The 24,499-nt window shown below is 36.8% G+C and overlaps 1 protein-coding gene across 4 annotated transcripts in view; it reads left to right on the top strand.

Annotated features, from left to right (window-relative positions):
* The window catches only part of PPP2R3A (protein phosphatase 2 regulatory subunit B''alpha), a 199,353-nt gene extending 175,594 nt beyond the window's left edge, over nt 1-23,759 (top strand). For all 4 annotated transcript variants that reach the window (XR_014300574.1, XM_082690862.1, XM_082690861.1 and 1 more), the window contains one exon: nt 21,171-23,759. Coding sequence is in view for 3 of the 4 variants with exons in the window: in XM_082690862.1 (XP_082546988.1) it covers nt 21,171-21,303 (133 nt within the window). In the remaining variant the exon portion in view is untranslated. The remainder of the gene's footprint in view (nt 1-21,170) is intronic.
* The last annotated feature ends 740 nt before the right edge of the window (nt 23,760-24,499 follow it).

Raw genomic sequence — 24,499 nt, 5'->3', positions numbered from 1 at the left:
ATAAAAGAAGCAGCACTCAAGGGTGATCTATACCTGAATTTGACTGAAACCAAGAGCAGAGGGAGACCAGAAAAAGCAGCATCCAGGTAGGTCAAACCTTTATATATCTCTCCTATCCCTAAAGGAAAGACAAAAAGTGAGAGAGTTGGGGTCCTGGAGCAGAGATAGCAAGACCACTGAAATATCCACACCAGCAACATGGCCCATCCATCCCTTCATTCTCATTGAAAATAGTAGTAACCTCACATTGCCCCCTCCTAAACAACCAATACAAACAGAGGCAGAAGTCTGATTCCAACTACACAGAAAAGTGGACAAATAAAAACAGTTGCAAATATCAATAAAATACTCAATAAATGGAAGAACTTCCATCCTTGGAGGGAGACCCACCATAGCAGTCACAACAAGACCTCAAGTTCATTATATTTACCACTTTTAGAGAGGTAAGAGAATATTGTATTCCTGAAATGAGACTGACCAGTAATTAAAAGAAAAAAAATGTAAATGAAAACACAGTCACTGGGCTGAATAATAAAAGGCACAGTTAAAAATGTTTTGATTTGGGAAGTTGATTATGATACTGGAGTGAGAAATCCTTACAGAAACCAGTAGAAATAAAAGCCAGGTAATTCCCAGAATTCTAGCCATTTAAAAAAATAAATATACACAGGAATCAGCAAACTTTTCTGACCAGGTAGAGTATTTCAGGTTTCACAGTTCTGTCACAACTGTTTAGCTCTGGCATTGTGGTATGACAGTAGCCATAGATAATATGTAAGCAAATGAATGTGCCTGTTTTCCAGTAAAATTTTACTAATGCACCCTGAGATATAAACTTCCTGTCATTTTCACATGTCATGAAGTATTCTTCTGATTTTTTTTTCAAATTTAAAAAAGCAAAACCTTTAGTTCACTGGGCTGTACCCAAAAAAGGTGGACAGAGAGATTTGTTCCACAGACTGTAGTTTGCCTCTACTAGAGTGAAATTTCAGAACGTAAAAAAGGAAGAACTAGGGGCACCTGGGTGGCTCAGTGGGTTAAAGCCTCTGCCTTCGGCTCAGGTCATGATCCTGGAGTCCTGGGATTGAGCCCCACATCGGGCTCTCTGCTCAGCAAGGAGCCTGCTTCCTTCTCTCTCTCTCTGCCTGCCTCTCTGCCTGCTTGTGATCTCTGTCTGTCAAATAAATAAATAAAATCTTTAAAAGAAGACTTTCTTTTAAAAAGAAAAAAAAAAAAAAGAACTGAAAATCTACCAGAGACAAAAAACAGATTATCCACAAAGTGAATGGAAAAAGAAATGGAACAACATCATTCAAATACTGAAAAAAAAAAAAAAAAAAAAGCTTTGAATCTAGAATTCTATCCCTATTTATATGTGAGCGCCCAATACATTTTCAGACATGCAAATGTGCAAAAAGTTTACCATCCACAGACTATCTCTAAAAGAAGTATTAAGGAATATTCTTCAACAAGAAGGTAAATGGAGTGTAGAGAAAACAAGTGGAATGCAAGAAATAATCATGAGCAACAAAATTAAGAAAATGTATTCTTAGAACCAAATAAATATTGATCACAGATATACTGTTAAGAGTGAAACTAAGTCAGGGTAATATACTATGAATCTTTATTAGAGTGAAGAATACCGATACCAATAATTTATATTTCTCTAACAATGACAAGTATGTGTGTTAAAAATGTAAGGTCAGTCACTAAGAGAATAAAAATGAAATGGAAAACCTTCTAATCAATTTTTAGAAAAAGACAATCAATTAAGTGGAAAAAATTAATAAAGAAAACTCAATTGACTAAAAGACGTAATGTTAATCAGCATTCTTTTGGTGGCAAGTGACCTAATCTCAATTTGGGATTAGCAAAAAAAAAAAAAAAGAAAGAAAGAAAGAAAGAAAAGAAGGAAATACTGGCTTACAGAACTGTAAAGTCCAGGGGTAGTACTGACTTTAGAGACTCAGACTTTATTTCATCTCTTACATAATGGTTTCATCTTTTCACTCTTAACAAGTTTTTCATATGTGGCAGCAAGATGATCACCTGATAGCCTCAAGTTCAAATGAGAAAATCCCCTTCCCCTAAGTTCAGTCAAAAGCCTAGGATTTGTGTCTCTTTGACTCTAACTGGCTTAGTTTTGGTCCAGTTCCTGAAGGAATGAGGCCTAGTACTAGACTTGGACAAGACTAAGGTCCATCCAAACCATATGTTTTCCCAAGAGAAATTAGAAAATATGGCCAGAAAATATTTTATGCAAATAAAGAACAACAGATGTCCACTATAGTAAGAAAGAAAAGACAAAAAGATAAAGACAGTACAAAATAAATGGCCAGAATAAGTCCAAATATAGTACCAAACACAAAATTCACATTGGATTAAAAAGTGAACTGTATATTACATTCAGATTCATCCCTAACACAGAGGTAAACATGAATAGTAACAGGGTTTAATCAGATATGGAACATTAATGAGACAAGCAGAATTCAAAGCTTTTTTTTAAAGGATTTTATTTATTTGTCAGAGAGAGAGCATGAGTGGGGGGCAGGGAGTGGCAGGCGGAGGAAGAAGCAGGCTCCCTGCTGAGCAAGGAACCTGATAGGGGTCTCAATCTCAGGACCTGACCAGAGCCGAAGGCAGACGCTTAACTGACTGAGCCACCCAGGTGTCCTGAATTCAAAGCTTTAAAAGAGATTTTTCTTTCCAACAGTTGGCCATGAAAATAGGTTATGAACTTTATGCAATATATAAATCTGACAGAAATACAAAGAAATTATGTATATTGGGGAGGGTATGTGCTATGGTGAATAATGTGAAATGTGTAACCCTGATGATTCACAGACCTATACTCCTGGGGCAAATAATACATTATGGCAAGTAATACATTATATGTTAATAAAAATAATGTAAAAAATAATAAATAGAAAAAAATGCAAGGAAAAATTGTAATCCACAGCCATGTAAAAACCAACAAATCAAATAGGCAAAAAAAAAAAGAATTAGTAGGCTTTCATAGAGGTACTCAAAAGTATACCTGGTACCCAGCAAATACACATGGAACCATCGTAGAAGTGCCTATGAATTAAGGCATGAAGGAAATAGCAACAACTTAAAATATAAGCTGAAATTAACTAAAAGCTAAAATGCACATACCTGGAAAGTTAAAAATTAAGCTAAAAAACATTCTTAATATATTTCAAATTAAGTGTTAAACTAAAGCAGAAGTCAAAATACAAATTATAATCTTTCTAGAACTATGCATTATATTTATTAAAACCTATGGGATCTGAACAAGGAGAAATTTATAACCTATAGACTAAAATAAATTGATTGGCTATCCTCTCAAAATGTGTGAGAAAGGATGACAAAATAGACCCAAGTACATAGAAGGAAGAAATTAAACCATTTTATTTAAACAAAAATAAATCTATTAATTTATAAACACACACACACACACACACACACACACACAAACATACTTTGTGCCAAGCTCTCTTCTAAATATTTTAATTCACTGGGTGCTCACAAAAACCCTTTTTTGTAGATGCTGTTATCCCCACTTTACAGATAGGAAAACTGAACCACAGAGGGTTAAGTAACTTGTCAAAACTACCAATATATAGAAGAATACATAAGTAAGTGGGTTTTATCCAAGATTGCTTCAGTGGTTTAACTTTGTAAAGTCTGTCATTAACAGATTAAAGATGGAAAAAATATATGTGTATAAACTGAAGGCATATGATAAATTTAATACATTTTTGGGTTTAGAAAAAACAGAATCTTAAAACTAAGGAAACTTAAGTAACTTGTTAATGATAAAGATTACTAATCTCACACCCCAAAAATAACCAGCTAAAACTATAATAGGGAAAAATCCTACTCATTGATATTTTTAAAAAGTGGAAAATATATATGAAGAAGACACAAAACTCACCAAAAGATACAAAGACTATTTGCCATGTTAAGACTAATTTATTAATTTTTTTTAAAGATTTTATTTATTTATTCGACAGAGAGAGAGATCACAAGCAGGCAGAGAGAGAGAGGAGGAAGCAGGCTCCCTGCTGAGCAGAGAGCCCGATGTGGGACTCGATCCCAGGACCCTGAGATCATGACCTGAGCCGAAGGCAGCGGCTTAACCCACTGAGCCACCCAGGCGCCCGACTAATTTATTAATTTTATATAATCCCCCAGAATATGTCAAGGAACTTGATAAGCTAATTCTAAAATTCACATAGAACAGTAAATATACAGGAATAGCAGTGAGTTTGGGAAATAAAGATGTGGTGAGAGACAGGGTTATATATATGATAAAGATAGTATTTTAAATGTGTCTCTGTGGTGAGTGAAAAAAGTACGTATTAAACTGATGTCTGCATGTAAATAAATAGACTTTAAAAGCTTAAAAGAAATGGAAGAAATTTATAAGAAAATCACTTATGGGTCTGAGTACATTTAAAAATTGACAAATTCTGTATCACAACCAAAAGGCAAACAAATTGGACTGCATTATATGACTAGCAGTGTTCTTTTATAAATCAGATTCTTTAAAATCAATAATAAGAATGTGAATAATGACCATTTCTAAAACAGTCAAAAGACAGAAATTTCACGCAGGAAATAAACACGAAAATTCCCACTTCACCCATAGTTAAAATGCAAATAGTTATGGTTTGCATATATATATATATATATATATATATATATGCAAATAGTTAACAGCCAATGATAACAATTTTAAGTGTATTTAAGCATTTAACAGAGCCCCCAAAATATGTGAAACAAAAATTGCCAGACAATTCAACAATGACAGTTGGAGATTTCAACACTCCTCTTTCAGTAACTGAGAGAATTAGAGACAATAAAGATATAAAAGGCTTGAACAACACAGTATGTTTTATCTAATCAATATATAGAAAACCCTCCAAAAAACAGTAAAATACCCTTTTTTTTTTCAAGTGTACATGAAACTTCTCTAAGACCATATGATTAGTGAACAAAATAAGATCCCATAAATTCAAATGGATTACAGTAAATAAAGTGTGTTGTCTGACCAGAATAGAATTAAAGTAATGAGTCACTAACAGTAATCTGGGAATCCCATATTTAGAAATTAAATAATACTTTTAAAGACACAGGGGTCAAAGAAGAAACCACAAGAACCTTATAATCATTTTGAAATGAATGAAAATAAAAGAGCATACAAAAATGAATGAGGTGCAGTTAAAGGAGTGTTTAGAGGAAGCCTCAGAAAGGTCTAATATCAATAATATAAGTTTCTACCTTAAGAAGATAGAAAAAGAGCAAACCAGACCCAAAATAAGAAGAAATGTGGAAGTAATAAAAATGAGTAGAATAGAGCTACCCTACAACCCAGCAATTGCACTACTGGGTATTTACCCTAAAGATACAAACGTAGTGATCCAAAGGGGCACATGTACCCCAGTGTTTATAGCAGCAATGTCCACAATAGCCAAACTATGGAAAGAACCTAGATGTCCATCAACAGATGAATGGATAAAGAGGTGGTATATATATATACAATGGAATACTACGCAGCCATCGAAAGAAATGAAATCTTGCCATTTGTGACAATGTGGATGGAACTAGAGGGTATTATGCTTAGCGAAATAAGTCAGTCAGAGAAAGACAACTATCATATGATCTCCCTGATATGAGGAAGTGGAGATGCAATGTGTGTGTGTGGGGGGGGGGATAGGAAAAGAATAAATGAAATAAGATGGGATTGGGAGGGAGACAAACCATAAGAGACTCTTAATCTCACAAAACAAACTGAGGGTTGCCAGGGGGAGGAGGGTAGGGAAAGGGTGGTGGGGTTATAGACATTGGGGAGGGTATGTGTTATGGTGAGTGCTGTGAAGTCTGTAAACCTGGTGATTCCAGACCTGTACCCCTGGGGCTAATAATACATTATATGTTTATAAAAAATTTAAAAATTATTTTAAAAAATGAGTAGAAATCCATGAAATAGAAAACAGGAAAACAATATGAAAGAATTCATGAAACATAAAGTTGGCTCTTTGTAAAGATTCTTTTAAAGATAAATATCTGGATCAAGAAAAAAAGAGAAGGCATATATTAACAAAATCAGGAATGGAGGAGGCATCACTATAGACACTACAGAACTTAAAGTAATTATAAAGAAATATTATGAACAGGGACGCCTGGGTGGCTCAGTTGGTTGGACGACTGCCTTCGGCTCAGGTCATGATCCCGGGGTCCTGGGATCGAGTCCCACATCAGGCTCCCAGCTCCATGGGGAGTCTGCTTTGTTCTCTGACCTTCTCCTCGCTCATGCTCTCTCTCACTGTCTCTCGCAAATAAATAAATAAAATCTTTAAAAAAAAAAAAAAAGAAATATTATGAACAATTTTATCCCAATAAATTGCACACCTTAGATGAAATGGGACAAAATCCTAGCAAGACTCAAAGTACCAAAACTGATTCAAGAAGAAATGGAAAATCAGAATAGAGTATAATAAGTAAGGATAATGAATTGGTTATTAAATGTCTGCATCAAAAGAAAAGTCTAGGTCCAGATGGTTTCACTGATAAATTCTGTGAAATAGTTAAGGGGGAAAAAACAATAACCATCTTTCACAAATACTTTCAGAAAATTTCAAGGGAGTACTTCCAAACTTTTTTTTTTTCCTCTCTTGAAAGATTTTATTTATTTGACAGAGAGAGAGATCAGAAGTAGGCAGAGAGGCAGGCAGAGAGAGAGGAAGGGAAGGAGGCTCCCCTGAGCAGAGAGCCTGATGTGGGGCTTGATCCCAGGAGCCTGAGATCATGACCTGAGCCGAAAGCAGAGGCTTAACCCACTGAGCCACCCAAGTGCCCCCCAAACTTGTTTTATATAGCCAATACTACCCTGATACCAAAGCCAGACAAAGATACAGAAGAAATGAAAACTACAAACCAATATCCCTCGAGAGCATCAATATAAAAATTATTACAAAATATTAGCACATCAAATCCAACAACATATAAGAAAGATATGGGGCTTATCCTAGGGACAGAATGCTGGCTGGCTGACATCCAAAAATCTATTAATTTAATACACCAAATTAATAAATGACCAAAGAAAAGTCATCATGGACACAAAAGCATTTGACAAATTGCAACATCCATTCACAATAATTCTCACGCATGTAAGGATAGAGGGGAACTTCCTTAATCAGATATGTTGTGGTGTTGGTCTGTTCTCATTGATCTTGGGAGGGGTTGTCTCTGCCTCTTGGACCCAAATGTTGTGTTTCCTTCCCCAAATTATGGAAGTTCTCAGCTATGATTTGCTCAAATATATTTTCTTGACCTCTCTCTCTCCACCGCCACCCCCCCCCCCAGCATCCCAGTACTTCTGATATCGGAACTTTTCATTTTGTCACTAATCTCTCTCAGTTTGATTCCTTGGGTTTTAATTTGCTTTTCCCATGCTGTCTCAGTTTCCTTCTTTTCTGTTATCTTATCCTGTTTCTCACTAATTCGTTTTTCTGCCTTGTATACCTTGGCAGTCAGCATATCTTAGACTGTAATCCATTCATAGCATTTTTTTAAAAGATTTTATTTATTTATTTGACAGAGAGAGATCACAAGTAGACAGAGAGGCAGGCAGAGAGAGAGAGGGAAGCAGGCTCCCCGCTGAGCAGAGAGCCCGACGCGGGACTCGATCCCAGGACCCTGAGATCATGACCTGAGCCGAAGGCAGCGGCTCAACCCACTGAGCCACCCAGGCGCCCCTCATAGCATTTTAAAGTTCGGCCTGATTAGATCTCATTTCTGCTCTTAGAGATTCTATATTGTCGTTAATATTTTTCTCAAGTGTAGATATCGCCTTGATAATTGTTATTCTGAAGTCAATTTCTGTCATCTTGGTTATATCCATATCCATTAGTTCTGTGGCAGAGTCTGCAATCTCTGAATCTTTCCTTTGTTGAGCATTCCTCCTCTTAGTCATTCTGCTGAGGGGCAGTTGAGGGATTGTGCAGAGTCCAAATTATTGACCAGGAAGATGCAGCTATTTTATAGGGACCTTAGGGTTGTCGGCCTCTTGTTCCTCAGGCCTGTCTTCTGGGGGAGCGGCCTGCTGCGCTGTTGCTCAAGCAATCCTGTTTGGGCAGAGTTGCCCTGCCCCCTGTTGTGGGGGGGATGGATTCAGAGAAAAACGGTTTTGGCGGGGGGCAGGGGAGCGGGGGGAGTTTGCTTTCTGGCAGCTTTCCCTGGAAGCTTTCCCCATATCCTCTGAGAGAGCAGAAGTGACTGTATCCTGGAGACCCCTGGAGACCAAACTGTTTTTAGAGATTCAGATAGCTCTTCTTACATCTCAGGCTCATTTTGTGGGTATTCAGAATGCTCTGGTAGACATCCAGCTCAATTCAGGGGACTGGTTGAAAAAGGGTCCCCTACTCCTCTGCCATCTTTTTCCCTGGGCACCCCCCCTTTTTAAAAAATTTTATTTATTTGACTCAGAGAGAGATCACAAGTAGCCGGTGGGGCAGGGGGGAAGGCAGGTTCCCTGCTGAGCAGAGAGTCCAGTGTGGGACTCCATCCCAGGACCCTGAGATAGTGACCTGAGCCAAAGGCAGAGGCTTGACCCACTGAGCCACCAGGCGCCCCATTCCCTGGGCCCCTTACCTAGACAAAAGGCATCTACAATTAACATACTTACAGTGAAAAATTGAATGCCTTCCCCCTGAGATTAAGAACAAAGTAGAGATGTTTCTATTCATTTCAACTCAACATTGTAACTAAGGGTTCTATGTTTTGCAGTAAGATAAGGAAAAGACTGAAAGTATTCAGATTGTAAAGGAAGTAGTAAAACTATTTGTAGATTATGTAACCTTGAAGCAGAAAATACTTCAAATAAAAGACCTGAAGCAGATTCTATCACAAAGCTACCAGAACTAATGAGCTAGTAGTTAGCAAGATCTCAGAATACAAGTTCAATATACAAAAATTAGTTTTATTTCCATATACTAGCAGTGAACAGTCCAGTAGGGAAATTAAAATAAAAAGAATAATTCTCTTCACATTAGCATGAAAATGAACAAAATATTTAGGAATTAAATATAACCAAAGAACTATAACACTTGCACACTGCAAACTGCAAAAATAATGCTGACCTAAATTGGATTAGAAAGTTAAGTACTGTTAAAATGTCAGTTCCACCAAATGTGCAGATTTAACAAATTCCCTACTAAAATCCCTGCAGGCTTCTGTTGTAATTGGCAGACTGATCCTAAAATTTATGTAGAAATGCAAAGTACCTAGAATAGCCAAACTTTTTTTTTAAAGGAACAAAATTGAAGGACTTGGGCTGCCTGGTTTCAAATTTTCCTATAAACCAAATAATTGAGACATTGTAGCATTGGCATGTATAAAAATAGATCAGTTAAACACTCTAGAAATAGACCCTAATATGGACGGCCAATTAAGTTTGAACCACTGCAGAATAAATGATGTTGAAATCATTGGATATCCATGTACCCAACGAAAGACCCCCAATCCATATCTCATACTGTATGCAAAAATAACTCAAAATGGATAAAAGACCTAAGTGTGAGAGCACAAACTCTATAGCTTCTAGAATAAAACAGGAGAAAATCACTGTGACCTTGAGTTAGGCAAGAGCAATTAAAAAAATAAATTGGGCTTCCTTCAGAATTAAAAACTATTGCTCTTCAGAAAGCACCATTAAGTAAATGAAAAGTTTGAGAGAAAATATTCCCAAAACAGCTTGATAAAGGGCTTATATCCAAAATATGTAAAGAATTTTTACTACTCAATAATAAAAAAACCAATAACCTAACCTTTAAACAGACAAAGGATCTAAATAAACACAACTAAATTAGAGACTCAAACAGCAAATAGTTACAGAAAAGATGTTACATGAAAAGATGAAAAGATTGTTAGACATTAGGAGAAAGCCAAAACCACAGTGAGACCTACCACACAGCCACTAGACCAACTAAAACCACTAGTTGACAATGATGTGGAAAAGTGGAGAAGCTGGAACCTCATACATTGAACTGATGAGGATGTAAAGTTATATAGCCTCTTTAGAAGAGTTTAGCCACCTGTTATCATGTAAACAATGCACTCATCGTATGAATCAGCAATTCCACTCCTAGGAACTGGCCCAAGAAAAATGTTCACCCAAAGACTTGTACGTGAATGTTTATAGCAGCATTTTTCATAGTTACCCAAAATTCACACTGGTGAATTGATAAAATACAGTATATCCAGAAGATGGAATGATACTCAGCAATAAAAGAGGAATGAACTATTGATAAACACAGTATGGATGGATCGCAAAATAAACTAAGTGAAAGAAGATAGACAAAGTATAACCCACTTGATTCCATTTATTTAAAATTCTAGAAAATGCAAATTAATCTGTCATGACCACAGATTAGTGGTTACCTTGGGAGAAGAGCAGTGATTATATAGGGGCATCAATAGACTTTGGTTGGGAAAAAGGGGAATGGATATCTTCATGATCTTGAATGTTAAAATGCTTTTACAAAAAAATCAAATTTTCATGTATGAGCAATTCATTGTATGTCAGTTATACCTCAATAAATAAAAGAACTAATACATGCAACAACATGGATGAGTCTCTCAAAAATATCACTCTATGTGAAAGAAGCCAAACACTAAAGACTACGTATTATATGATTCCATTTGTAAGAAATTTCTAGAAAAAGCAAAACTGTACAGCAGAAAGCAAATCAGTGTTTGCCTAGTTCCAGGAATGAGAATGAATACAAACAGGCACAAAGGAGAGGAGGGACGAATGGAGGGATGAAATAATGTTATAAAATTAGAATGGGGTGTTGGCTGCACAACTGTAAAAATTTACTAAAACACACTGAACACTTAAGATCAATGAATTATATGTAAATTATATTTCAGTAGAACGTGTAAGAAAAAAAGAGTCAGAAAATTTCTAGCGTATGAAATTGACAGCTATTTTTAAAATATAATGTTAAAGATAATATTAATTCAATAAGTATGTGTATTACTACTGTATACTAAGCATTATCGGATATTGATGAACACAGACAGGATCCCTAAGCAGGGAAAACAGACAGAAGCAAATAAAGTATCTTACCTGCTTTTTTTTTTTTTTTTTTTCAGATTCAGATTCAGAGGGTTTAAAATCAATGTTTAAATTTTTCAAAACTTAAAATCAATGTTTAAATATAAGGACGTGAATTATCACTTCCCTGTAACATTGATATGGCAAACTGAACCATTCGTGGGGCCTCTTTAAAAGGTGTGTAAATCTAGCCTCCTGCAATCCACTAGAAAAATCCTCAGAAATATTTTATTTGCTTCTTTCTGTTTAAGAGAAACAAACCCCCCCACACACAATTTTTTTGCTTTATTTTTAATTTTAATTCAATTAACATATAAAGTATTATTGGTTTCAGAGGTAGAGGTCAGTGATACATCAGTCTTATATAATACCCAGTGCTCAGTATATCACGTGCCCTCCTTAATGTCCATCACCCAGTTACCCTTGACCCATCCTCTCACTCTTCTCCCCTCCAGCAACCCTGTTTATTTTCTATGTTTGAGAGTCTCTTCTGGTTTGTCTTCTTCTCTGGTTTCATCTTATTTTAATTTTTCCTCTCTTCCTCTGTGATCCTGTTTTGGTTCTTAAATTCCACGTATCATCAAGATCATATCGTAATTGTCTTTCTCTGACTTATTTCATTTAGCATAATACTGTCTAGTTCCAGTCACATCATTGCAAATGGCAAGATTTCATTTTTTGATGGCTGAGTAGTATTCCATCTTAACTGCTTCCCATAGAGGAAGCACACTGCAATAACAACTCACTCAAGACTCACTATGCAATAAGACAAACACTTTCAGATATTGATGGTTGAAACAAATTGGCCGAAACTCCCTGGAATGTAATTTGACAGTATGTAGCAACAGCCGGAATTTTCACCCTTTGACTCACAATTCCAGTTTGTAAATAATCAGAAGTCTGGATAGAATTGTTCTATCCAAACAATTGGCATTGGTCACTGGTCATTCTAAAATTAAAAAATTCAAAAGTAACATAGAATGGTTAAATAAGTCATGGTATTGATGTGTTACATTTTGCAAACACTGAAATTTTGTGTTTACACAAAAACATAAGAGGGCGTTAGAAAATTGTAATATTTCATTATTACAAATGTGTACATCTTGATATACAAGCTAAAATATAAGGCTATAAACTGTTAACTCTGAGATTGCAAATAATTGTTTTTTTTGTTTGTTTGTTTGTTTTTACTGGTCTGTAATTTGTAAGGTTCATAAAATAAGCATGTAATTCTTCAATAGGAAAAATGTTTTCTCCCTATCTGTTTACATAGGTAATGTGTCTAAATAGGTAATACATAGATGGTATGTATGCACAGCAGAAGAGATAGAAAATATAATGAACAAAAAACTGCATCTAAAATTCACCATCCAGAGACAGGCAGTCTATCTTCCCTTCCAGACATTTCAATGCAAAGAGATAATGTTTTACAAAAATGGAATTTATACTACATATTATTTTGTAACTTGCTAAAAAGGAAGGAGAAAACAGATAGCAAGATAAACACTTAGAAGTTTGTTGGTCTAAAAAGAACAACTGATGGCAGCTAAAGAGAATAAACAACTGACTCAAGCAGTTTTTCCAGTTGTTGTCCTTGGAGAAGGCAGCAGTGTGCCTGGAAGAAAGAGAGGAGAGGCAAAGGGATGCAGACAGATGAAAAGGGGAGGGGCCATGAGAGGAGATGCAGAGACCAGCTGTAATGAAATTCGAGCAGTGTAGATGAGAGGCTTCTGCTAGATACTCCTCTTCTCATGTTGTAGGAGATAAGATAAGGCCTCCATAGAGCACATGTGAGTGATGAGGTCCTGAGGGGAGAGACGGCTTACAACAGCCTATAGAGTGAGAACTAGAATGTCAAAGGAAAAGGAAGACCGGTTTACAGTTGTTAATAGCTGACTGATACATTCAAAAGCAAGGCCAGACCCAGAAGCCCAAGGTTACACCGCCTAGGGCTTTATCTCAAGAAGAATTACAGATACATCAGGGTGAGTCTGTCAAACATGGAAGAACTGCTACTATGGAAAGAGCAGAGGCTTAGGAAGGAGACAGACAGAACCGGTTCTATCCACCACTCACCAGCTGGGCAGGTTATCTGACTCCTGAGGCTCAGTTTCAGAAGACTCCAGCAACTAACCTTCCTAAGGTGGTTGTGACAATCTAAGATAATATATCTAAACACTGGGCACATAGTGGATACCTGATAAATAGTAGCTATTACTATCATTACTACTCCTTGTATGGAAAGAGATAAAAAATAAAAGCATGGAATTTGGAGTTAGACGAACCTAATAATTTCAAATCCTTGCTCTGTCACGTAACTAGCTGTGCAGTCCCAGGCATCCACGCCTTAGCATTACTTACACCATGAGGATACCACCTGCCACACTGAGCTGTTTTAAGAATTAAGACAATGTGTATAGTATCTTTATACTTTGCCCTTAGGAAAGTACCTATGCAATCAATAAACACTGGCTGTTACTACTACTACTACTGTGATCTTGGCCACATTAGAAAACCTCTCTGAACTAGAATTTAATCAGCTGTAATATTACCATTCCATGACCTACCTTGTTCTCTTCTTTCCCAGGGCATAGTACATGGCTCACATTCAACACACAGTAAATATGTTGCATAAACAACAAAAATATACAGAGAATTATATATAATGTATCCAACAATAGCATATAAATGCTGGAAAAAAATGGAGCTCTTTTTATTTCCATGAGAACCTGGGCTTCTCAGGGCAAAAATCACTGGCTTTTTGTTTGGATGGTTTTTTGGTTTGGTTTTGGGTTTTTGTTTTGTTTTGCTGCTGTTGTTGTTTTGCCGTTTTTGTTTTTGTTTTTTTTTTTTTTAAAGTAGGCTCCATGCCCAGCCTGAAGCCCAACACAGGGCTTGAACTTAAGACCCTGAGATCAAGACCTGATCTGAGATCAAGAGTCACCTGCTTAACTGATTCAGCCACTCAGGTACCACCAAAGACCACTGTTTTACTCATCTTTTAATTGTAACACCTGGCAAATGTTAGGAATGTAGGAGATCCTTAGCAAATGTTTACTGGCAAAGAAGGCAATAGTCCCAGCAGCCACCTCACTATAAGGATAAACTTCAGGATTCCAGACAACTTGACCCTCCAAAAACAACTTGAAATTCTCCATCTACTTTACCATCTAACAAACTTCATAGGTAGCCTTTGTGTCAGGTAGCTGTACTGCCAAATTCAAGGCTAGTACTTAAGCCTTCAAGAATAACCGAGCAATAACTCCAGATATGAGTGAGAAAGACTGCAAACGTTGACGCTGTAAACACTGTGAATTATCACAACTAGCACACAACATAATCACAGCATACAACATCATTTGTATGAATTCAAGGTAATGAATGGTCCTGGGTGAAACCAGATAGGGTACCAGTTACATAAACCAATTCATCTGCCTCCTATATGAAGATAGCAGGTTAGGATGCTAAACTTATTTATAATTAACACTCTTATGATCTCTGCAATAAGAAAATTACATAAAGCAGGCTAAAGAGTCCTCCATGTTGCTACCTTAGGAAACTGAGACCTACAATAATCAAACCTTTCTGCCAATGTGACAAATACCTGTTTACTTTTTTAGTTAAGAATATTTTACATTATTGGGGTGCCTGGGTAGCTCAGTTGGTTAAGTGGCTGCCTTTGGCTCAGGTCATGATCCCGGAGTCCCAGAATCAAGCCCCACATGGGTGTCCCTGCTCAACAGGAGTCTGCTTCTCCCTCTGACCCTACCTCCTCCCATGCTCTTTCAAATAAATGAATAAAATCTTTTTTAAAAAACCTTCACATTATCTTAAAAATATTTCTTACAGGATATTCTGGTATTTTACCAACAGCTTTACATTTGATTAACCTAGATTAAAAACAATTTCCTTTTTTTATTCTGAGACTCTTTATCTGATTAGTAGAGAAACAGAGGCTTGCTGCAGAAAAATTGGAAAATATAAAGAGATTCAACTCACTTGGTTCATCCAGAGATAACCATTATTTACACTTTAAGTGTATTTCTTTTGATGCTTAATGTTACTAGAGTGTTCAAAAACATGACTTTTAATGCTTTAGAAGTGTTCTCTCAAGCAATAGCTCACATCAATTTCTCTATTATTGGACATTTAGAAAATAGAACTGTTTACCCCTGAATGTTTTTAAAAGTAGCTTTTTCCTTTATATTAAATACAAACTTACATGAATTACTCTTTGTAAGAGTTACATACTAATTTCCATCAGCACTGGAAATTAAGGTGCTGTAGTAAAGAAGGCCAGCCCCAAACCCACCAGATCATCTTCTAGGAATGCAGTAGTGTGGAGTAAGGGGTTGTATGGAGCCTGACTATCCTCAACAAAGTGGAAGAATTTAACAGAGGAGCAGGAATAATGAGGGAAAGGGAAGGTAATGTGTATATATATTGGGGCGTAAGAGGTGAAGGAATGATGTAATTAATACTATAAAGCATGAGTTACAGTCTTACAAGTAGAACAGTTCTGAATGTTTTATAGTGCTCAGTAAACAGCACCTTTATACAGACCTGAATTTAATATATGTTTTCATTTTTCCTGGATTCAACATAACAAGACAAAGCCCAATTTTAATTTATTTCAATAAAGATTCATTGGTACTTACTCAGTGCGAGGCACTGTGGTTAGTAATGAAAATGAGTGAAACCCTAACCCTCCCTTCAAGTTCATATAATTAGAATGTATTTAACTCAAATTTTCATATTATCTACACGCAAACTAAATAAGAATAAACAACTGATGGCTCATGACCCTAGGGAACTGCAAGAGATCAAAAATGAAGTCTGAGACAAGAAAGTGGGGCGCCTGAGTGACTCAGTCGGTTAAGTGTCTGCCTTTGGCTCAGGTCATGATCCTAGGGTCATGGGAGCGAGCCCTGCATTGGGCTCCCTGCTCAGTGGGAAGTCTGCTTCTCCCTCTCCCACTCCCCCTGCTTGTGTTCCCTCTCTCACTGTGTCTGTCAAATAAATAAAATCTTAAAAAAAAAAAGTGGATGTACATATTAAGTGGATGTACATATTAACAAGAGTTGAAACAAAAGATTTTCTAGTTACTGAACGAGGTCAACAAGGAAATGCACTGAAGCAAATATCCAACTTCTAAAAGGTGTTTCAGTTAATCCATTTTACCTAAGTGAGTTAAGATTTAAAAGTATAAAGGTAAGACTCATCCTCTCCTATTTATAAAGCATTATAGACTCCAAATTAAGGAACTATTTAACATTTTATTCTGTGCTTATGGCCAAGATATGTCTTAATTTCCTCAGACAAACCCCAAATCAAATACTATATCCCTTTACCCTGCAAGTAGAATCCCAAAAATGGAATCAAACCACATTCCCAGACAACACCCTGAAACCACACAAATCCTTTTTCCGACCATATACATGCCAGTCATTATTTCTGTTTATTCAGGAAATCTGCAGAACCAGCCATAATACTTTTGCCCAGAAATTGTTCATCTAAGAGGGAAAAACTACTTAGAGAAACAAGTTTCTAAAGGCAACCTATTGCTAGCAAAAATACCTTAGGCTAACATCACCATGTTAATACTTAGATATTACCTAGGTATACTTAGGTATACCTAGGCTTTCTAGCGAACTATTTGTGAACCCTAGGAGTTCTGCTTCAATCCTCTGACCCTGCTACTCATTCAAAAATAGCCAGTTTAGTTAACAGAATACTTAGTAAGATAATCTTCATTTGTGCCCAGAAGAATCCCAGTTACTTATAAGTAAACCTAGAAGTGGTCTAGAGAACAGGACAAAGTTTTAGGCTCTTACCATTCTGACTTCAGTGACTTCAAGACTTCTGCACCCTCACCATTTTTTTACTCCAGCCTTCCTGACAACTTGACACATCATTTCACAAAGAGCATCAGGACATCAGTTTTTTATACTATATATAGCCCAAGAAAATTAGTGAGTTGGAAAATGGGACACTTCATAGTCAAGTGGGAAAGACAATTACATAATTGTGAAGGAAACAAACAGAGTGAACCAATAATGGAGATTTAGGGTGCTGAGCAAATTCCTGAGGTGTTGAGAACCTAAAGGTTGAAAGGGTAATAGTTACCAAAAAAAGCAGGGAGCAAAAATGTTCTAGGTAGAGGGAGAAACATATGCAGTGGCTCCAAGGCAAGAAAAAATGTGTTGAGGACATTTTTAAAAGACTAGTATGGCTGAAATATAGTAAGAAACAGAGGAAGATATGGCTGGAAGGATTCACGGAGGACAGATCATGCCAGCCTTTGGGAAGCTATTGAAAGAGTTAAACAACGAGGTAATATAATCCCGCTTACATATTTTGAAGATAGTAATCTTCAGTAGTGGTACAAGAACAGAAGCAGGGAGACAAATAAGGAAAGCCTTGCAGACATGTATATAAGAGATGGTGGTAGGGATTGAGTACATGTGCCATGATGAGCACTGGGTTTTGTACAAAAGTAATGAATATCACTATATTCTACACCTGAAACTATTACATTTTATGTTAACTGGAATTTAAACTTGAAAGATTTTTAATGCGGCACCCGAATGGTTCAGCCAATTAAGTGTCTGACTAGATCTCAGCTCAGGTCTTTATCTCAGGGTCCTGAGTTCAAGCCCCGCATTGGGCTCCATGCTGGGTGTGGAGTCTACTTAAAAATGATTGCTGGGGCACCTGGGTGGCTCAGTTGGTTAAGCGACTGCCTTCAGCTCAGGTCATGATCCCGGAGTCCCGGGATCAAGTCCCGCATAGGGCTCTCAGCTCCATGGGGAGTCTGCTTCTCCTTCTGACCTTCTCCTCTCTAATGCTTCCAAAAAAAAAAAAAAAAAAAAAAGATTGCTAGATGTGGGGCACCTGACTGGCTCAGTTGGAAAAGTGTATGACTTTGGATCTCAGGGTCATGAACCCCGTATCAGATATAGAGATTACTTAAATGAATTTTTTAAAAACGATGGTTATTCAGGCATTAGGAATCAGGAAAACTTTTAATGCCATCTCAGATTAAAAGATGAACACAGGGGCACCTGGGTGGCTCAGTGGGTTAAAGCCTCTGCCTTCGGCTCAGGTCATGATTCCAGGGTCCTGGGATCGAGCCCCACATCAGGCTCTCTGCTCAGCCGGGAGCCTGCTTCCCTCTCTCTCTCTGCCTGCCTCTCTGTCTGCTTGTGATCTCCGTCTGTCAAATAAAAAAATAATAAAAATTTAAAAAAAAAAAAAGATGAACACAAGTTAATGAAAGGGTAAGGACAGTGCAAGCCACCAAAGAACACATACAGTGGCATTAGATCCCAAGACCATAAACCATTTGGACAAGGTAAATAGCCTGGTATGGCAACAGCAAAGGGTATGTGACAAGAGTGAAGACAGGAAGATCAGCTGTTAGAACACTACTGCAATAATCCAAGCGATGAAAATACAGTGCCTTGAACTCAATCAGTGGCAACAGGGAGGAAGAGGCAAAATTGTGCTCATGTATTATTATAAAAGGTAGAAGAGACTGGCTGGATTTGAAGAAGGGACGGCAAAGGAAGAGAAATTTGGGGTCACTGGATTGGGTGATTATGGTAGAGCCAGGTGTGTGGGAAAGAGGAGTTCAGCTTTGTATATACTGCCATAATGGAAGTGCTAGAGAGGAGGCAGTTGGATACATGGCAGTCTCCAAGTTATAAAGAGGCTGAGGCTGGGCATACACATTTAGAAACCACAGGTAAACATGTCTTAAGAAAGACTGACCATCCAGGAAAGTAGAAAACAAGCACAGCTTAATCCAGAATGCTGGGATGCACTAACATTGAAGGTGCAAGAGTTAGAGCAGGGTTTCTGCTGTCAGTTATTGTCTAGCACATTGTAGGATATAGGTAGGATCCCTGAACTCTACCCACTAGATGCCAAGAGGACCTACTCAGTTGTGACAATCAAATATGCATCCAGGCATTACCAAATGTCCCCAGGAGGGAAAATCACCCCTATTTGAGAAACACTAGGACAGAGTAGAAGTCTCCAGGACTCTAAAAAAGGTTCTGAATGAACTCCCTCAATCCAGAAGACTCCTCCAAAGTCTCTATGCATAATAGTACTGTTCTTGGTGCCCTTAAAAGTACAAGGGTAGCATTCCACTGTAACCAACCTATAGAGCATTGGAATAGCTTAATGAACTAGATTGGATCAAATCCATTATTAGAAATCCCACTTCTGGTATGAGGCTACAGTGGAAAAAATACTCTTTTGTAAAAATTTTATTCACAAATGACACACATAATATGTGACTCTTCCCCCCAATATAGGATTAGATGTCACCATCATGTTCCAGTAAGCCCCAGCATTCTCTATCATGAGAATAATACCTAACATTTTCCAAGAGTTTATGATTTAATCTCCACTTGACCTTCATAAGAGGTAGGAACTGCTATTAAGTCATTAGTTGAGGAAACTGGTGCAGAGGGATTAAGTAACATGCCCAAAATCACATCAAGTAATCAAACTGAGATTGGAACCTGTCTTTTCCAAAGCCCATGCTCTAAGGCTAACCACTTTACCATTATTCCAGATGGCCTCCATTAGGGTACAAGCGCTGTGAGGAAGGGGCTAGTTCTGTAATTGTCACCATTGTGAAATGGTGAAATAACATTTGGCTCATGCCTAGAACAGGAGCTCACATATTTACTGAATGAGTCTCAGTTCAGGCCTAACTTACTCGCAGATCTTCTCTGAGATGTTTAAGATCCTGAGAGCTCAGACAGTAAGTGTGGGCTATTGTCTTCCACTCCTGACAGGAAATAAGCAGTCACAGTAACTGATAACTGCATTGCTAACTAATTTTTTAAGAATTTTGTTCCAGAAATGGAGGCTCAACCATCAACCCTGCTTCATTTCCATTAAAGCAGTACCCTCCCTAGTGCCTCCTTATCCAGGAGACGCCAGTTACACTGAGACCTCAAAGAGGTGGGGAAAGAGTAGAAACAAATTAAGTATAGAATGGAATATTTCTGCAAAATGAAGTTGTAAATACTATTTGATAGGATCAAAAATTGGTACTCAAGGGTAAGTTTTCCAAATATTAGATAGGCTTTTTTTTTTTTTTAACATTCTCTAACTTCTATTCAAAAATGTTTTAGGAATTTGAATAGGTATTACCTCTACTACTGGACACACCTGCCTTACCATATTTTTCCCCATTAGACAACCTTGGTATCTTTTTGATGAAGGGACTATATGTCCAGAAGTATGTAAAGTCCTCAAAAAGGATGAAAAGATTAAGCTGGTGATACCAAATACTGTAACAGACAGTAATTATTATGTATTATTTTTCTGGGTCCAGATGTAGCCTCAGCATATTTATCAATTTAATATTTCAAGCAGCCTTCATTCCCACTAGATCAAGTATTTTGTTGTCCCTTAATAAGGCCACCCTCAGGTATAGCTGAGGGTGAAGATGATGGAGTTCAGGAGATATCAGTATTTCTAAGGAGAATAAGCAAAGGAGATATGCTAGGAAGTTCTGTAAAGAATGTAAGGAAATCATGAATTGGCTTTAATCTGTTCTATGTATATACTTGCACACCTAAATGTACTTCTTGGAAACCAGGGAAGCTACAGAGCAAGTTGAGGGGTGAGAATGTTCCCCACTGCATGGAAGCCACATCAATGGAAGGCATTCATGTAAAGCTTGTACTTTCTGGACCTCAAACCCTCCCCAATCTAGCCACATCCATAATACACTCTCATTCCCACTAACGCTCCTAGGGAAAGCTAGATACAGCATATTTTCAACAAATTCTAACATGAACTTGAGTTTTAAGGAACAGGGAGAATAGGTTTTCTGTTCTAGATGGTAGCATTTTCTCTCCAGCATGGCTTGTTTATAGCTGTCATTTAGCAGCTGAGGGCACTTTTTTGTAAGCTGGCGGTCTTCAGTCCCTGGTTTGTCATATTTGACTCCTACCCAAACGCTGACATATTTAAAAAAAAAAAAAAATCAGTAACTCACTTTTGCTTGTTCTTTCAGCTCCTTTGAAGATTATGAAACAGAGGAAACTGTCTCTCCCTCTGAAATTGGAAACAAAGGCAATAAAAGTAAAATAGTAACCTCAGACCTTTCAGAAAAATGTGGAAAGCTTCAGTCAGTGGATGAAGAGTAGCAGCCAGTGTCTACATGAGATACATGTTTTAAATGTCTTTTTCTTGTGGAGATGCTCCAGTTTGCATACTGCTTTTAAAGGCTTTGATTTCGGCAAGTATGTATCTGCACTAGCAACTTTAAAACGTTTTAATAGGTCTGGATACACATACTCAATTTGGGGGACTCCTCCAACTTGCCTCAGACCTCTTGGTACAGCTTTTTCTCCAAACAAATAGTGATATACACCACCTTCCGAAGTGTGAATTGGCACTCTTCACCCCTGAATGTACCAAGGATCTATCGAGGACAGTGCCAAGCACAGTTCTCTGCACAAAAGCAGGTGTTGCCTCTGTTGTCCAGCATCTCTGAGGCCCCCCAGGACTCCTATGGAGCCCAGAAGAAACCTTCACTTGCAGAAAACTTGAGTCAAAATATTCTGGAACTTTAAAAAAGCAGTTAAGGGCCTCCAGAAGTGACTTAATAAAAGCACTGCCAAAACATCTCAAGAGACTTTAAATATGTGTACTGGAGGAGTTCAAAGATCTTGAACTTACTTGGTTTAATGTAACTTCACAATGACCTGCCAAACTGCTAGTCACTTTACATCCTCAGGTATTGTAACCACTGGGCCTTCCAACCTTGCTGGCAAGTTCTGAATAATCTCTCCCCTTTCTGACTGTGGATCTTAGATGAAATATGATGAAAAAAACATTTAATTACAGAATTTGACTCATACTTGAAAAAAGTTTCCTTTTAACTTGTCTAACATTTGTGAAGAATTACTGAATGACTTATTAATCTCCAAATTAGTTGATATCCCATCTGTACTTCCTACTAGAAGGCCTCCTGTGAAGACTTAGTGATACATGAAAATTCTTACTAGATGTATTCCTTTCATCACTGAATATTAGACTAAGCCAACAGTTAAGGCCTCAATCCCTTCATATTGAAAAGAACAATTTCAAATATTCTCTCACCTCAATATTTATCATAAAAATGGAAAAAAAGTGATGCCACCCATAAAGGAAGACACTTTCATCTGTACTGTAGAGGTAGATGTGTTCATTACAGAATTATACATTTTTTCAGCAAGCCACAGTGCAGCCAAATCCTATAATGTCCTTAAAGATAAACTAAGCTATGAAAAAGAATGGACATTAATAATGTAAGCAGAAGAAACCCCCAAGAAACTAACATCCATGTCAAAGTCCTCACCATTTCCCCTGGGTTTTTTGCTTTAACCACAAGTCCTAAATGTCAGAACAGTATCCCTTGTCACCCTGCTTTTGTTCCTCCTAACCGATGTTAAAGTTAAAAAAATTAAATAATCAGACCTATAATCAGGCTATGGTGGGCAAAAAGTAGAGATAAGTGTTATTTAGGAAATGTACCATCAACTGGTACAATAAGTTTGGGTTTTGTTGTTGTTTTCAGTATCCTCTGTTGCCTACCATTTTACTTTTCATGATCAGAATTAATCCTCTACTTCATGGTAACAGAAAATGATAAATATTAAAATTTGGCATCTAATAGTTCACCAACTAAAAGCTTTAAAAAATGACTAAATTTTTAGGAAACACCACATGTAATAACCTAAGCACACTAGTAAATTAGGATTAAAAATATTTGTGATATGTAAAATTTACCATCTATTCCATCCACTCTTTACTAGGGAGAGAATGCCACTTTTTAAAAAAAAATTTCAGATAAAATATTAAAAAGATAATACTGGCTTAGAAGCCAGATATGGTTTAAAGGTTTTATTAACCATAATGATCTAAACTATTTCTAAAGACTCCATCAACAAAAATTAATCTTCCAATATATATTTGATATTTTTGGGTACTATTTGGCTTTTATCTTTTTACCTTGTGTCTCCTTACTGAAATCCTCTTGCTTTTACTTTGGTCTGTATTTGGTTTAAAAGTCTGTAATTATTATAAAAAGTAACAGCTACCAGTATCATTCCATTTAAGATAAAGCTATTTTAATTTAGGTTACCCAAAGTATATTTTCAGACGTTAAATGTCACTGTAGTCCTTTCTTAAGAGTTGAATGCAAGAAATGTGAATTTCAAGGAACTAGGACTTTCTGGTAAATACCTCACCAAATAAACCTGCCCAACTAGAAATTTAAAGTTTTTACAACATCCCAGGCTGCATAATAAAAATTAAATTGAGGGTTATTGTGGTCCTAATGCTATTCAGTGAAAAGTGGGTTTCATAGCCAAAACATTAATTGCCAATGTAATCAAACTAATAAAATTGTGTGTATTTTCCCTGCATCTTATCTATGTCATTGTGTACAATTCAAAGTGTTTATAAAATTCTAGATTGATCAAATGAGGTAAGTCATTTGCTCAACTTTTGGAAATGTTATGAAGTGTGCTTGGGTGGAGAAACCTGCATGATTTAACTTGTTTTTGCTTTTCCCTTTTTGCAAAACTAAATAAAGAGACAAGTTGTCAAATATGAACCATGTTCACTAAGATAGTCACTACACATTTTTGGTGTTATTCACACTTGCACCTCATTTTTATGTTTGAAAGAGTAACATCACAAACAAACTTGAGTTTCAAAGAATAATTCTTTGAACCCCTGGGAAAATCATAAAGGAATATCTAACTGGTAAGTTCTTTCCTTTGGGGGGATAAGGAAGAGGACTAGATACTGGGAATGAGAGGGTCACAGGTATCAAGAGGGACTTTAGCCTTATGTACTTTTAGCCTTATATATAATGTATTCTTTTAGAAGAATGTGTAATTGATTGTTATTTGTGTACCTAAAACCTAATTTTTTAGAAAGGAGGGACAAAAGTTAAACTATCATCCAGTTATTAGATTCTGATGCTGTACTTTAAACTTAATATTTTCTAAAACATTTTATATTTGTTACCTATGATATGGGAAAGGAAATTTTGTTTTTCATCTGTTGTAAAACTTTTACTTTTCTTCAGCAAGATCACCAACGAATTGTTTCAAGAATATTAAGATCACAGTAAAATAAAAGGAATTCTTTATCCTAGGACCATATTATAGCTCTGCACAGAAACACAGACTTACTAAAGCTAACCAAAAGTATAAATCACCAGTTCTGACACTTCTATCATCTGATTATGTATGTTAACAAAGACTCAAAAGAACAAATGAAAATGTGTCATATTAGAAGTTGTTATTGTTTTGATGGTTTCAAATCCTGATAAAGTAAATCCAGTTA

This window comes from Mustela nivalis (genome assembly GCF_964662115.1).
Source record: "Mustela nivalis genome assembly, chromosome: 1".
NCBI classification, from domain to species: Eukaryota; Metazoa; Chordata; class Mammalia; order Carnivora; family Mustelidae; genus Mustela; species Mustela nivalis.
This window is presented reverse-complemented; position numbering and strand designations above follow the sequence as displayed.